At 40.4% G+C, this 15,653-nt stretch overlaps 2 protein-coding genes across 2 annotated transcripts in view; one reads left to right on the top strand and one right to left on the bottom strand.

The window, feature by feature from the left end:
• The window catches only part of LOC145768951 (uncharacterized), a 157,592-nt gene that overhangs the window by 77,435 nt on the left and 64,504 nt on the right, over positions 1 to 15,653 (top strand). Inside the window, exons 33-34 of the mRNA XM_082580551.1 lie at positions 5,280 to 5,474; positions 5,766 to 5,921. Coding sequence (XP_082436677.1) covers positions 5,280 to 5,474; positions 5,766 to 5,921 — 351 coding nt within the window. The remainder of the gene's footprint in view (positions 1 to 5,279; positions 5,475 to 5,765; positions 5,922 to 15,653) is intronic.
• On the bottom strand, positions 12,215 to 14,685 carry LOC145768230 (uncharacterized). Its single transcript, XM_082579717.1, has 4 exons — positions 14,390 to 14,685; positions 13,387 to 13,715; positions 12,943 to 13,077; positions 12,215 to 12,558 (listed from the first exon to the last, which is right to left on the bottom strand). The coding sequence occupies exons 1-4, from the start codon at positions 14,665 to 14,667 to the stop codon at positions 12,215 to 12,217; spliced, it is 1,086 nt and encodes a 361-aa protein (XP_082435843.1). The 5' UTR covers positions 14,668 to 14,685.

Here is a 15,653-nt window from a genome sequence, read left to right as displayed (position 1 = left end):
TGTCTAACGCGTCCTCTCTTGTCAAGCCTCCTCTTCTCCACGTGTTCTTGGGTCTTCCTTGTTTTCTACGATCCTCCACTAGCAACTCCAGCGCTTTTCTCAAAACAACATCTTCATCCCTTCTCTAAACATGCCCATACCACCTCACTCACACCATTAGCTTTCGCCAACTTATCAACACTTTTATTCAACCCAAGTAAGTTCACAAGTTTTTCGGTATTTCCTTTTGTCCATCACCACACATTGCTCTCACCATCGCTCTCTCAGTTCTTCTTAAAATCGCCAATTTGTTTTCCCGTAAGCACCATGTCTCACTTCTGTACAGCATTGCAGATCTCACACAACTAGTATAAATTCTTCCTCTCATTTTCAACGAAAATCTTCTACCACATAACAACTCTAGACACTTTCTGAATTTCACCCAATCAAACCTTACTCTTGCAGTCACTGCCGCTTCACAACCACCACTGGCATTCAATCTATCACCTAGATAGTAAAAGGCATGCACTGATTCAACTTCGTCATTCAGCTTTTCAACAGGATCAATCATTCCTTCAATCTTCTTTAATCTTCTTGCATCTTTCACATTCAAAACCATCTCCGGGTTTGCATGTCACTGTCTTCATCTTTGTAAATCTTCCATGCACCCACTTCCTGCATTTCGTACACAACAGAATTTGCCATCACTCTTCTTCCACATACGCCACATAGGTTAATTTTGCTCATTGTGATTTCCCCTTCCGTTCCACTTATTACGACTTTTGTCTTTTTGGTGTTGACACGCATACCTTTACTATGAAGCGACTCCTTCCACTTCTCAACTTTCTCTTTCAGACCTTCCATTGTGTCACTCAACAAAACCAATTCATCTGCGTATAGTATCTCCATCAATGAATCTTCTCTTACACATTCGGTAATCACATCAATCACAATGGCAAAAATTAGAGGAGATATGACAGAACCCTGGTGTACACCCACCTTCACCTAAAACTCGTCTGAGAGGGCAGATCCAACTTGAATTCTTGTATTTTCATTGTCATAGATTCATTATTGTTTGCACGAGTGCCTCTGGTAATTCTTTTTTTTCTCATTGCCCATTCCATCACTCTTCTTGGAACTCTATCAAACGCCTTTTCCATGTCCACGAAGCACATGCACAAGTTCTTTCCCTTGTCCCGGTATTCCTCTTGTAAGCTTCTCAAAATAAAAATAGCATCTGTCGTTCCCTTCCCAGACATAAATCCACACTACATCTCGTCCAGCTTCACCACAGATCTTATTCTATTCTCCAACACCCTTTCCACTACCTTCATTGCATGCTCCAACAGTTTTATTTTCCTATATGACCCTCAATCGATTACGTCACCTCCAAAAAGGCATATCAACTCCAAAAACTCCAACAGCCATCCCAGTGTCCCCCCACCCAGCCTCTACGCTGGCGACTTTAACTGCCACCACACTGACTGGGGCTACAACTCCATCAACAACGACGGAGAAAATCTGGCCGCTTGGGCAACCAACAACAACCTCGCCCTCTTATACGATCCTAAGGGCGCAGCGAGCTTCCTCTCCGGTCGTTGGAACACTGGCACGAACCCAGACCTGGCTTTCGCAAGTGATGACCCCGTTGATCGCCAGCCGGAAAGACGTGTGCTAGAGAAGTTCCCAAGGTCTCAACATCGACCCTTGCTTATCACGTCCCCCTTGCTCGCCACACCTATTCCGAGCAAGCTTGTCAAGCGATGGAACTTCAGAAAGGCCGATTGGGAATACTGCAGCTTCCTCACAAACGAAGCTACGCAGTACCTCCCATCCCCACACACCATCAAAATGGACGAAGCCTACCACGACTTCTGTGATGCAATTATATCTGCGGCAAAAGACTCCATCCCGCAAGGTCGACGGAAAAGCTACATACCTTGCTGGGATGTGGAGTGCGACAGGCTCTACCACGACTTCCTCCGTTCCCCCCAGGGCACCTTTACCTCCAACTCAGCAACAGCCCTGCTGGCAAGATTGGATTCAAAGAGTAAGGAGCGCTGGACAGAAGCCATCGACTCAATCGACTTCACGCACTCCAGCCGCACAGCATGGAGTACACTCAACAACCTCACTGGCAGATCACGTGCCCCTCGTCGCCAATGCCCCCTTTCAGCAAATGCCATCGCCTCACAACTTGTGAAAAATGGAGTGCACAGAACGAGAGACCGTGAATCAGACAAGTCCGTCCTCAAGGAAATGACGGACCTCTGGAAGGTTCCAACACCTGTCGAGGGCAACATCTCTGGTGAGTTTACCCCAGAGGAATTTGCCTCCGCACTCCAGCACCTAAAGCCAGGCAAATCCCCGGGCCTTGACCACCTATGCCCGGAACTAATACTCCAAGCTGCCCCCACTATGAGGTCCTGGTTAAAAGACTTCCTTTCCTGCTGCTTGCGTCACCTGCGCATCCCAAGAATATGGAGAAGAGCCCTTGTGGTTGCAGTCCCAAAGCCGAAGAAGCCCCCAGAGGATCCGAAGAGCTACCGTCCCATCTTTCTGCTCTGTATCTCCTTCAAGATGCTCGAGAGACTTATCTACGCCCGTGTCGAACCGATAATAGGCCCTCAGCTCCCTCGGGAACAAGCCGGCTTTCGCCACGGAAGATCAACCGTAGACCAGGTCACTCTGATGACCCAAAACATCGAGGACAGCTCAGCAAAAAAGAAGGCTGGCGCTGTGTTTGTCGATCTCACGGCTGCCTACGACACTGTATGGCACAGCGGCCTTACCTGCAAACTACTCCGTCTTCTTCCTGACAGGCACATGGTCCATATGATTATGGAACTTGTGCAAAACCGCAGCTTTACCCTTTCCACCGGTAGCGGCCGACGAAGTAGACAACGTCGACTCAGGAACGGCGTCCCACAGGGCTATGTTCTGGCCCCCTTCCTCTTTACCACTTACATCTATGACCTGCCTGATACCATCTCCAGGATGTATGCTTGCGCAGACGACCTGGCTCTCCTGCATCCAGCCGGAGATTGGCAGTCAATGGAGAGGAACCTAAGCCAGGACATGTCAACTATATTAACATATCTCCAGAAATGGAAGCTAAAGCTCAGCAAGGCAAAGACAGTGTCGGCGGCCTTCCACCTAAACAACAAGGAAGCAAAACGTGAGATCAACATTACTACCGATGACGAACGCCTGCCATACTGCGCCGAACCCACCTATGTCGGCATAACCTTGGACAGGTCACTCACGTACCGACGACACCTGGAGTCACTGCGCAAAAAACTATCTGCACGCGTTGCACTTTTGAGGCGGCTGGCGGGTTCCGGCTGGGGAGCTGACGCGAAAACCCTTCGCACAGCTACCTTGGCCATCATCCATTTTACCGCCGAGTACTGCGCACCAGTGTGGTGCGGCAGTTCTCACACCCGCCACATTGACACCGCCATCACCGACGCACTGTGACTGGATGTCTGCGTCCCACTCCAACGGACTTCCTTCCCATCCTTGCAGGCATCCAATCTGCTGAGATTCGCCGTAAAGGAGCCATGATTTCCCTTGCTCGTTGCGCACTGGACCCCGACCACCTCCTCCACAGCACATTCCAGCGCCTACCTGGAGAACAGCAGCGACTGAAATCAAGACGCCCATTTGTGCCCGCCGCACGACAGCTTCTGAACAACGTTGAAGATCTTGGAATAAGTGCGGCACACTGGATGAACTACACATGGAACACGAAGTGGCAAAACAACACTTCCCGACTCCGTGATTTCCTACCCGACGTCGATCCCCACCCTCCGGGAATGTCCCTCGCAAGACTTGCGTGGGTCCGGCTTAACCGCCTACGAACCCGCGTCGGTCGCTTTCGTTCGGACATGTGCAGATGGGGCCTGGCTCCCTCACCGGGATACGAGTGTGGTTCCACAGACCAGACAGTAGACCATGTCCTCCATGACTGCCCAATCCATCAACCACCAAATGGAACGCTTGGACTGAAGGCCCTGGATGATGGGACTGTCGAGTGGCTGATGACCTCATGCCCAAACATATAGTCCGGAAGAAAGCTCATACGACAAAGAACTCCAAAAACAACTTTAACATTTAACCTTTCAATTAACCAAAGGAAAAGTCTGTTTGTTTCGTCCACAAAACCAAAGATCTTTTAAACCGTTTTAATTTGAAATTTTGTCCATCCAAATTATCAATCTCAAATGTAATTTACCAACTATATTGTTCGTGTAGAGCAAATTACATTGGAGAAACAAAACGTAATCTATGCACAAGAATTGCAGAACACAAACCAGACAATCAAAGTTCAAAAAACTGCGATTGAAAACCACTTGCGCATCAACGCAGACCACAGGATTAATTTTGAAGAAGTTGAAATATTGGGGGAGGAGAGGACACCAGGAAATTGAAAATTTTGGAAACGCTTTTCATCAAAGAAAAATCTCTGCAATTGAACGTGGGCTTGGCATCTGTACCTTTAAATTTATATAATTGTTGAACTGATAGGTCGTATAACACTTATTTTGATTTGGCATGCCCATCTCATTGTTTGTAATTTATTATTCACAGAGTCTTATCGTGCAATAGCATATTTATGCCAGTTAGCCTTGCTGACATTTCTTCAAAATGCTCTTCTTGTTCACCGTTCTATTACGTAGTTGCGAGGTTCCTTAACTTTTTTTTTTTTTTCATAAAAACTTGAGTTCTATTTCGTTTTTTCACTCACAATAGCTTGTTGGTTAGTCCTTGTAACGTCACGTCATCAGGGATTGCTTACATTTCTAGCACTGAAGATGAATACAGTATAGTTTTCAAATTGTTTGTTTGCTGAACATGAGTTTAGTATCTACATATTAGCCTCTTTATTTTTTATTAGATTAACCAGGTGTTCCAACCATTTTGCTCCTTTAACAAATAGACCGTTTGTAAGTTTTCATTGTTGCAGTAAACGTTGTCACTGTGAATCAGCCGTTTAAAACATTGCCACGTTTCAAATCAACAACATCGAATTTATGTTTTTTGATTGTCTGAAAAATTGGACTAGTCAGAAAGGTATAAATAGAAAAAAATTATTTTGATGTTTTTTACATCAACTTACAGTTGAGTTTACATCTGTAATTACATTGATATCATCATTGCTAAGCCTAGAATCATGGTAAAAGTGGAAACCTGCATTGTAAGTTGCATTTTGAATGTATGCAAATAAATGATTTTTGCAAAAAATCAACATATTCTCATATCTACAACTCACAAATTCTTCATCTTTGGCGTTATAGTTGAAATCACATTACATCTTTGTGTCTTGCCCGAGCAATGTGATACGCTTGGATGCGATCCGCTCCAGAGACTCCTGCCACAAGACTTTCCTGGTCGTATGACTGGCTGTGTCGCGGAATGCTGCTATTCAGATGGTTCATGCTCTCTATCCACTTTTGATTTTGACGATAAATCAGGCAACGAAACTGGTATGAGTAAGTGGTATTTGTATTTTATACTGAATACAGTTTTTTATACAGTTTTTTACATTTGTATACAGTTACAGAATACAATTTTTTAGTTACAGTTACTGAATACAGTTTTTTACATTTGTATTTTATACAAGAAGTGCTATTTGTTTCTTTGATAAGCAAAACATTTTTTTCAGAGTTTCATAAATAGAGTAAATGAATAACTTTAGAAGCGATTGGGTGAAAGTAAATGAAAAAAAAGAAATCAAACCGATGTTGAAGGAAAGGAAATATTTAGCTGTTTTTATATACCAGGTATTTTCAAAGGAGTTGAATGTAGAGTCGGTGCAAAACTAGCCGGTGATTTCATCAGCCAAGACCATCAGCAACTCATTAGATGCGATTCAGGCCAAGTTTGTTCTCACCTTTCCACACATTTGACCACAAATGCTCAAGGAACTCCGTCTTTAGGTAAATTTTTGTAAAAAGTTTTTTTTATGCATTTGCAATTTGTTGAAAATATTTTAAAAACTTTTCTAGAATCGAATAAGTTTTTAAAAACATATAGACTAAATCAACAATTTAACGTTGCACAAATAATTAAATGTTTCTCAAAGATCTGGTCCGAATAAATATAAAAAAATATATCGCTATCAGTCAACTGCTTTGGTTGATCCTGTTCTGTTCTTTACATTGTTTACAATCCTTGATGATTCAACATACTGCAGTGCATAGGTGTAGGAGCTGGGAGTGCAGGAGGTGCGATCGCACCCTCAAAGCTTTTGATTTGTCGAGAATTCGGGAAAAATTGCAGAAAATTTGGGCAGAAAATTTTTAGATATTTTGTTGATTCATCAAAATTACATTTCTTTTTAGCTTCTTGCTTAAAAGAACTAATTAAAACTGCATTTTAATTTTTAGAAATGCGTTAATTGGCAAGAAATTTAACAATTTGGATGAAATATTTGCATGTCTAATGTCTTTGAGTGACAATAGGCTATAACTTAAGTATGAACTTCGGGCAAAAAAATTAGCCAAAAAAATTTGGGCACCGTTAGTCAGAATACTGTGGAACGCATATTTGTTGCAACCTAGTTTTGTGTAAGCTAACCCTCGAAACTCTTATTATATGACTTTTAGGCAAAAAAAAAATTAGCCAGTCATTGCTTCAAGTAAAATTTGGGCACAGTTAGTTAGAACAGTGTGGAACACATTATTGTTGAAACCTAGTTTTGTGTGCGGTAATCTTCGAAACTCATACAGTATGAACTTTGAGCAAAAAAAGATAAGCCAAAATTGTTTTGAAGAAAGTGTGGTCACAATTAGTCAGAACAGTGTGGAACACATATTTGTTGCAACCTAGTTTTGTGTAATCCACAAACCAATAATGAACTTTGGGCAAACAAAAATTTGCCAAAATTGTTAATAATTTTGGGCACAATTAGTCAGAACAGGGTGGGATACATATTTGGTGCAACCTAATTTTGTGTAACCCTTATAACTCATATATGACACATATAATAATTAATTAAACTCAAATTGTGAGTTTCATCAGAATACTTTTTTAATATCATTTTCAACAACCCTACTCCCATGTGGTATATTTATTGCCTGCATATTTGTGTTGAAAAGATATAATCATCCTGGTCTATAATTGGAAATCCTGTGTGTTTGTCAAATGCAAATGCTGGAATAATCCATTAATCCTATATTATTGTTCACCAGCAGTGACTTTCTCATTTTAGCTGACATCTACAAGTGTAGTGTAGTTAACACATTGGCCATGGATAAAAATAGATTAAAGAAGTTACAGAAAAAAAGTTAAATGTAAAAAATGTGGAAAGCTGTTATTCTCGGATTATATAAAAGAATATTTGAAAAGGAAGCATGCCGGTGATCAGAGTGTAAGGTACTCAGGTGTAGATGATCCAAAACAAAGGAAATTGTCATTTCTAGCACATTCTAGCAGGGATACCTAAACATTCAGGGATGCGAAACTACAAATGAAGAGCCCAGTTCCAAAACCGCTTAGGCGCCACTTTTACCAAAATTGAGTTTAGAGTGTCATTAGGTAGAGTATTACCATAGGTACCTACTATCCATTCCTTTTTTTCCAAAACCTTCTCTTTCTGCTTCAAATTCGACACTAAATATTGCGTTTTCTTCCAAAACCGCTTACGCGCCATCACACTTTGTTTCCAAAACCACTTGTATCCACAATTAACCAATCATATTAAGCCATTGTATCACGTGATATATCGCTGATTGTTAAACCGTTTTCGTCATCGTTTCGTGATAAGCAGCAGTGTTACCATTTGGTAAATTTCACTACCAAATTCGAGATTTGGCAGAATTTTACGTTGTTTGGAAGTAAAATTTTGAGTTGGCAGAATTTTGGAAAACATTTTTGGTGAGTTGACAGTCAGTCTCTGGTCAGTTTGGAAAAATTTGAAATGTGTTTGGTAGTTTGAAGCATCTACTATCTGGCAACACTGATAAGCAGTGTTGTAGGCTTGCAGCCTATTGTTGCAGTTACCAACGGTGCTTAGTAGCCTACTTGAGCTTTATAACTGTGTTTTTTTGCTTTGTTTAAAGTGGATTTGGGTTGTGGTGATGAATTAGTGGTGGTCAGCTTGGAAAAATGGTTTCAAAAATTGGTTTCTTTCATTCTGGCAATTTTTATTCTCCAGTTTATTTCCAAAACCGCTTATATCCACATTTCTAATTTTATAAAAAGGCGATTCTAAGCATTCTAATATTCCTTAGATCTGGACAAACGTCATGGCTCAATTCAGTAGGTAGTTATACATCGTCAGAAATCAAAAGCGCATTACATTTACCAAGCGAAACTGTCATAAACGTTTTTCGTGGTTTTCTCGAAATCACCGAAAGTGGATGTAAGCGGTTTTGGAAACAAGCTCTTCAAATACGAGGCGCCAACTGAAGGTACGACGTTGTCGCGATAAAAGCCATTGCTTTTCTAAGCTATTTGCAAAGCTTTACAAAGCCTGCAGTTACCATATAAGCACAATGATGATTAACGTTTTGCAATATACAAGTGACTGACATCTTCTCTGTTTTATTTCCAACGTTTCGCATGTGTAAACGACTTGCATCTTCAGATACGTTGTTAAAAAACAATTGTAAAATCAAGAAATATGTAAAGTTCTATGATAAAATAACGCCAGCACATTAAATACAACGCATATCGACCAAATAAATTAGTTATTTCTAACGTTATGCAAATGCAAACGATTTCTATCTTTTCAATTACTTTGTCAAAATTAACTGCAAACAACAAGGAATAAGTAGGAGCTTGCTAGTGTAATGTTACACAGACTTCGACAACTACAACATGACTCCGACACTAAGTCGATTGAACTTATAATTATAATAACGTAATAAATGTCAGAATGTAAAAAGAATGGTGCAACACTGTCAAGGAAGCCTATTTAAAGGCGACCAATTATGACGTCATGAAAAGCGCGCAAAGTAAAATGCGAGACACTGGTAAGGGCGAATTCCCACACACAATTATGAGTGCAACGGTGCGGTTCCAATACATTACATCCCCCTTTGTCTGAAGAAAGAAAGGAACTATCTAACGATACACAAACAGATTAAAATTATAGAGGGGAGTACACTATTAACTGCAGATGCAATAACGAGGTCACGTTTACTACACAATTTTCCAGTGACTCGAAGTGAACAGCAAGCATTAAACTTATAGTTCGTATACTCTCGTTGTGCAAACTCCGACAACAGCACAAGTCTACATTGTATGCATGATGCACAACACGAAATCTCCACGTATCACTATACAAAACGATTCAAGTTACACAAACACCATATCTATCAGGCGGTTTCACTATCCGGCCAGAACGGGTAGTACACGGTGCTGGCATATTATTTTTACATGGCACATTGGGCTCGTCGTTAAAATCATCTACAGCAACATTTTCGTTAGCAAAAAGTTTTCATCAGCAATAACGTTTTCATCAGCAGCAACGCTTTTATCAGCAATAACGTTTTTATCAGCAGCAACGCTTTCATCAGCAATAGCGTTTTCATCAGCAGCAACAAGTAGCTGCATTTTTCTAGATTTGACTGCGGGTATAATGGCCTAGACGTTCGGTGATTAGTTTTCCTACTATCACAAAAATTCGCAAATTCGAACGTTAACTCGACTATCTGCCTCCACTTTTTAAAATTATCTGCAACATTTCCTTGTTGGAAATTCATCTCTGACTTTGTTGCTTGCATCGAATCCATCTCTGACACCATGTAATGTTGCACAGACTTCGACAACTACAACATGACTCCGACACTAAGTCGATTGAACTTATAATTGTAATAATGTAATAAATGTCAGAATGTAAGAAGAAATAGCACAACACTGTCAAGGAAGCCTAAAGGCGACCAATTATGAGGTCATGAAAAGGGGTCCACGTCTTTTAGGCGCAGACAGTTAGGCGCCTGTTAAATAGGCGCGCACACTGTGGCGTCTGGATATTTAGGTGCGGAGCACTGTGGCGCCCGTTTATTTAAGTGCTATTCCTGGTAAAGTTTGCAGATTGTATCAGCTTGGCATGTAAGGCGATGCTTTTCACATAAAATGTTACATTGGTCAGAAACATATGTTGTTTTGTTAATGCGCGTGTGGAGATGAGGTGCGAGACAACGCTCTACTACTCTTGGTGTTAGCACATCTCCACAGGACATTTGCAATGCATCCTGAACACAGGTTGCAGCCAGATGGAACTTTACTTAATCTGTTATCTTTCGCAATTACTTTTACTGGGGATGGATTGGTCGACTGGTCGTATTGCGAGTAGGCTACGTATGAGACAACGCTTTACAACATGAATAATAATACATTTCTATAGAGCATTATGAACCCTGCCTACAAGTTGCAAGCATAATGGTGCGACTTTGCTCGTTATTAAACCTAGTCGGGGTTTTGATGGAAAACTAAGTTAGGCTACTCTTCACTCAAGCCTACCACCCGCTTGAATATAGACTACGGTATATTTTTTACTGATGTTTAGTGTACCGGTAGTTATTATTTGACTCACTAAAAGTGAACTCAGTTATGTTCGCAAACTTGAATAATTTATTGATAAAGCTTTCGCCGACGCAAATCTGGACTAACAACAAATAAGTGCCGAACACGCGCATTAAAAAACATTATGTTTTTCTGTTCAATACAACATTTTGTGTGAAAAGCATTGCCCTACATGCCAAGCTGATACAATCTGCAGACTTTACTTGGAATAGCACCTAAATGAACGGGCGCCACAGTGCTCCGCACCTAAATATCCAGACGCCACAGTGTGCGCGCCTATTTGACTGGCGCCTAACTGTCTGCGCCTAAAAGACTTGCTCCCATGAAAAGCGCATAAAGCAAAACGCGAGACACTGGTAAGGGCGAATTCCCACACAAAATTAAGAGTGCAACGGTGCGGTTCCAATACATTACAACTAGTACCGGTAAAATAACCATAGACGTAGCAGGGGGGCTAAAGGGTCTGTGGCTTTCCTAAATTTCTAATTAATTTAAGTCATGATGCAGTTTTTGTACCACTGCCACTGGTAAGTTTTCGTACTTTTCGGGCCGTTTTCTCTGGTTCCTCACGTCCAGGTGCATTAAAACGTTTCAACTCATTTTTAGCAAAACAATTAAATGCTGTTTGAAGAATGAGTTCGAAATTTGAGTGGCCTGCAGAACACATCTGTTTGAATGCACCTCTGTAAACGTTCGACGCCTCCACTATCTTTTTCAGGGCTCGTATAAACACGGAGCGCTGGTTTGGTGCAGTCCACAACTTCTCTTTTGCATTATAATCAGATATCACTGCACTGTAATAGTGAACAGCCAATGTTGTTGCAGAAAAACAAAATTCTGTTGGGACAGACAGACCACCTCGATTGGCAATTTCAAACAATTTCACATGCTCTTCAGATTCACATGTTGGGGCTGGGCAGTCATCACTTTTTACCAACAGAACTTTACAGGGCGAACACCGTCGTCTTCGGGATATACTTCTTGCAATGTAGCCACTCACAAAATATGCCACATTTGCATCTGTCTCCGACAAATCATCAAGTGTTACCTCTGAGAAAAACCTCTCGAGCCAAGAAACAATGGAGCTGTCTGCATTAATAAGCTTTCCGCTTCCCAGAGAAATAGAGTCAAGCGAACATAATTTGGATGCAGCCAGTATGCCATGTTGTTGAAGCAAACTCAACTTGCGTATTTTCTTTTCTGCCTCAAGCAGTTGCTTTCATCATCATAATCCATCGTCGGTTTGTTCCCCACTAGTGGGGGTGGCCGATTGTTTCCGCGCAGCAATTGTCTTAATCCCTTTTCTCCATTTCACCCTGTCCCTTGCATCTTCCTCCTTCAGTCCGACTTTTTTAAACTCATCCTTCACTTGTTGTTTCCACGTTCTTCTTGGATTGTTTCCGCGCAGCAATTGTCTTAATCCCTTTTCTCCATTTCACCCTGTCCCTTGCATCTTCCTCCTTCAGTCCGACTTTTTTAAACTCATCCTTCACTTGTTGTTTCCACGTTCTTCTTGGACGACCGCGTTTCCTCTTCCCACCCACCTTTAGATCTAGTGCCTTTCTAAGAAAACTTCCTTCCTCCCTCCTTATCACATGTCCATACCATCTTACTCCATTTGCCCTTGCCAGTTGGTCTATGGTCTCTCTCATCTCTAGCATATCCAACAATTCTTCAGTCCTTTTTTCCCTTCTCGTTTTCACCCCACACATTGCTCATTGCGCTTTATGGACATAAAAAAGTTTCCTCCACTAACCTGGCGGTACCACCCGAAACGGCCTTCGATTGGATCAGAGGTAAATTTTCCCGGTAACACATACTTCAATCCAATCTTGTCGTGCAAGTACTGAGCAAGTTCAGGCATTGCAGACATGGTTTGAATGCATGCTAGGAATGTTTGGTCTGTAAGCCCAGAAGTGCCGGATTGCTGCCATTTCACTAAAATATCCTTTGCTGACTTAAGAAAGCGTAAATTTGCAGGTTTTTCTTCTTCCGTTGAAGTAAACTTCATTGGCATGCACATCTCATCATTTTTTGTCATGCCTGAAATATATATATAAAAGCTGTTAAAAATAGTGAAGGCTGGTTAGAGTTCTAAAGTAAAGGTTCCCTGTATACCAAGTGCAAGGCCGTGTGCATCTTTGCATCTTTTAGTCTCAAAATTCAAAACATAATCAGATTGATTTTTCAATGAGCTTCTAAACTTACTCTGTAAGTAACAACTAGGTCATTTGTACACAAAAATAATAAAATTCTAGGAAAAAATCCAAATGTTTTACTTCAATTGCAAAAAATTTTTGTGCAGTTTTCTAAAAAGTTGTGCATAAACTGTACAGAAAATATGCCCAGAGAAAACTAGTAACCTGTGCCGACGTGCCGTAACGACTGGCTATATTTAAAAATATTAATCACACTTGGAAAATATACCTTTGAATGGTGTTTTGACAGACATCACCTTCCAAACATTGCAGATGAATTGGAGAAATTTGGCAGTTTCCTTGAAGCCCGGATTGGTGTCAGCATACATAAGAAGTCCATTTACGGTGGATTCACTAAACACACCTGCAAGTGAAAAACCAAAATTATATATATATATATGAATTGCAACTGCTGCAATCAATTTCTGGATTATATATATACAATAAATATATAATGTAATTTTCTTATACAAACTAAAACAAGTTAGATGACTAAATAATGTGAAAATGTAGCCTGCATAGGGTTGAAGGATCAACTGAAGATCCCGTGACCATTTTCTGGGGGAGAGGGAAGTTAAGTTTGAGTCAACCTTTGTAGGGGCGATCATCACCACTCCAAAGGACCGGGGAGGATCTTCATTTGAGCCCTGCTTACAAAAGCTACTGTACTTACTTAAAGCGTGTAGAGGTGAGGTGCGTGCAATATTGCTTGGGTTAAGTGATGCCTTCTTCAGTGCAAATGCTACTTTCAGAGGTTTATGCTCTTCAAGAGTGTACAAGCGCTTTATATGTGCAAATTCAGCTGTGCATTGCTCTCCCAAAATATGTTCAGCACCAGAAATATGAGGAATGTGGAATCGCTTCTTATTCACAAAATTGTTAAAAATGTTTTTAAAGTTGTGGGTGAAGTCAAACAAGGGAAATAAACGCTCTCCATTCCTTGAAGGGTGTGCAATGCTGTTTGAGAGCTTATTGCTTCCACATAAATCCATAAACAACTTCCTGAAAATGCATAACCCATTATAAATCACACATAAATTTTAGCATGTAATATTAAACCAGTTTCATTCAATAGACAAGATGTTTCAAAAAACGTGACAGCATTTCTTTCAATCGAGGTTGTTTCAGTTTTGTCAGCCAAAAAAAAACTGGCGAAAAACACTTTGCAATAAACTTGTAACTTTTCTCCATATTGGGACTTTAGTGCAGAAATTGTTTGTATAAAAACTATTACATTTTAACCATTTGCAGTCCAATTTTTTTGCAAAAAAATTTCAGATATCATAAAACCGGTTGGACTTTGATTGAATGTGAAAACAATAGCCTAATGCTTTAGCATGTTATTATAAAATGATAATCAAGGTGGAACAACAATTCTGAACTGCATTTCTTCTATTTTCACATTTTTAAAAATTCTGTTTTATGGACGGGTTGTGAAAAACAATATTGAAATAGGATTAAAATATAATACGTGACAGGGTGTTTAAAAAAATTTGACACCATTTACCTTTGAAATGTATTGAAATCATTGTTGTAAAAAACCCCATAAACATAGGATTTTTCACAACCTTGATTTTAATACATATTAAAGGTTAATGGTGTTAAATTTTTGAAACACCATGTAATCCTATTAAATTTGCTATAGATAGTTGTCATCAAGCATATTATAAGCTTACCTATTGCACACATGATTGTCAACAGATATAGCAACAACAAAGAAAATTTCATCTAGAGATTGCATCACTTTGTTAAAGAAGGTTCGAAGCAGCTGTGTACTTATCTTTTCAATTGGCACCGGGCACACAACATCTTTATATTTTTTACATACTGATTGCACCATAAATGTCAACACGGTTTTCGCTCGTTGGCCTTCCTCTGTTAATCCAATGAAAGCGCCATTGCAATATTCAACCCTTTGTGCAGTGTATACCTCATCAATAAGCAAGGTTACCATTTTTTCTCCTTCAGATAAGTCGACAGTTCGTTGCTTCAGGTATTGCAAATTTATAGATTTAGTCTCTACAATCACTCGAAACTTGCTGGAGTCTTCTGACTGATGGCAGTATAAAAAACTCACTAAGCTTTTTGTATAGTGAGTTGCTAGTGAGCTGCCACAGAAATGACATGGTTAGTAACCTGGGTGAATACCGTCGGCCATTTTTATCTATGTACAACAACTGAAGTTGCTCGGACACAAATTGAATTAGGGGTAAACCTTCATCTTGGCTTTCGTTTTCTTCCAGGTTTGCTTTGCATTGCTCAAGGGCTGCAACAGCCGACTTGGCAAAAGTCTTACTATTGTTACCACTTGGTGATTCTATAAGGTTTTTGCAGAATGCCAGAATATTGCAAAGCTCTGATACATTGCTTAATGAATCGGAGCTCATCAGATGCTGAAATGTTTCTTGTGGCACAGAAATAGAACATACAAATGCATGCACATCTAAAGTTTCCCCTACCACCAAAGATGCCATTAACTTAGGAGAAATGTGGCTGCCATTGTTATATGTTATAAAGTGGAATTCCAAAAAAGATTCTTTTAACAATTTGATATATCCAGAAGGAATAACCACTTCATTGAGTTTATCTTTTAAAGAACCCAAATCACAACAAGAGTCTTGCAACAAAAATTCTTCATTTTGATCTTGAAGTTTAGCTTTGTCTTTTTTCAGTCTTTCTGTGGCAGTTGCAGCAGAAGTTGAGCGCTTTACTGGAGCCGGTTTTGTCAGATAGTGAGGCAGGCCAGCAAAAATGCGAGGCACAGCTGATGGCTTCAACCGTGGCTGATTAAGTTTCGCAGACTCTCTGCGTTGTTGGCGATCTAAGTGGCTATCGATTGATGTTGTTTCAAAATCATCTCCGTAGAAATGCTTACCACAAATTCTTGTGTGTGGTGTCACAGTTAAATTTTCCCTGGATATTGCTCTAATCCAAGCCTTA

The sequence above is a fragment of the Aplidium turbinatum genome, chromosome 4, assembly GCF_918807975.1.
Source record: "Aplidium turbinatum chromosome 4, kaAplTurb1.1, whole genome shotgun sequence".
Taxonomy (NCBI): Eukaryota; Metazoa; Chordata; class Ascidiacea; order Aplousobranchia; family Polyclinidae; genus Aplidium; species Aplidium turbinatum.
The sequence above is the reverse complement of the archived record's forward strand: the minus strand, read 5'-3'. Positions and strand labels throughout refer to the sequence as shown.

Coding starts and splice junctions, on each gene's coding strand:
- LOC145768230 (XM_082579717.1), bottom strand. CDS start 14,667: ATGGTAACCTTGCTTATTGATGAGGTATACACTGCACAAAGGGTTGAA. Junction 13,078..13,386: donor CTCACCTCTACACGCTTTAA/GTAAGTACAGTA, acceptor TTTCACTTGCAG/GTGTGTTTAGTGAATCCACC. Junction 12,559..12,942: donor TGTCAAAACACCATTCAAAG/GTATATTTTCCA, acceptor TATATATTTCAG/GCATGACAAAAAATGATGAG.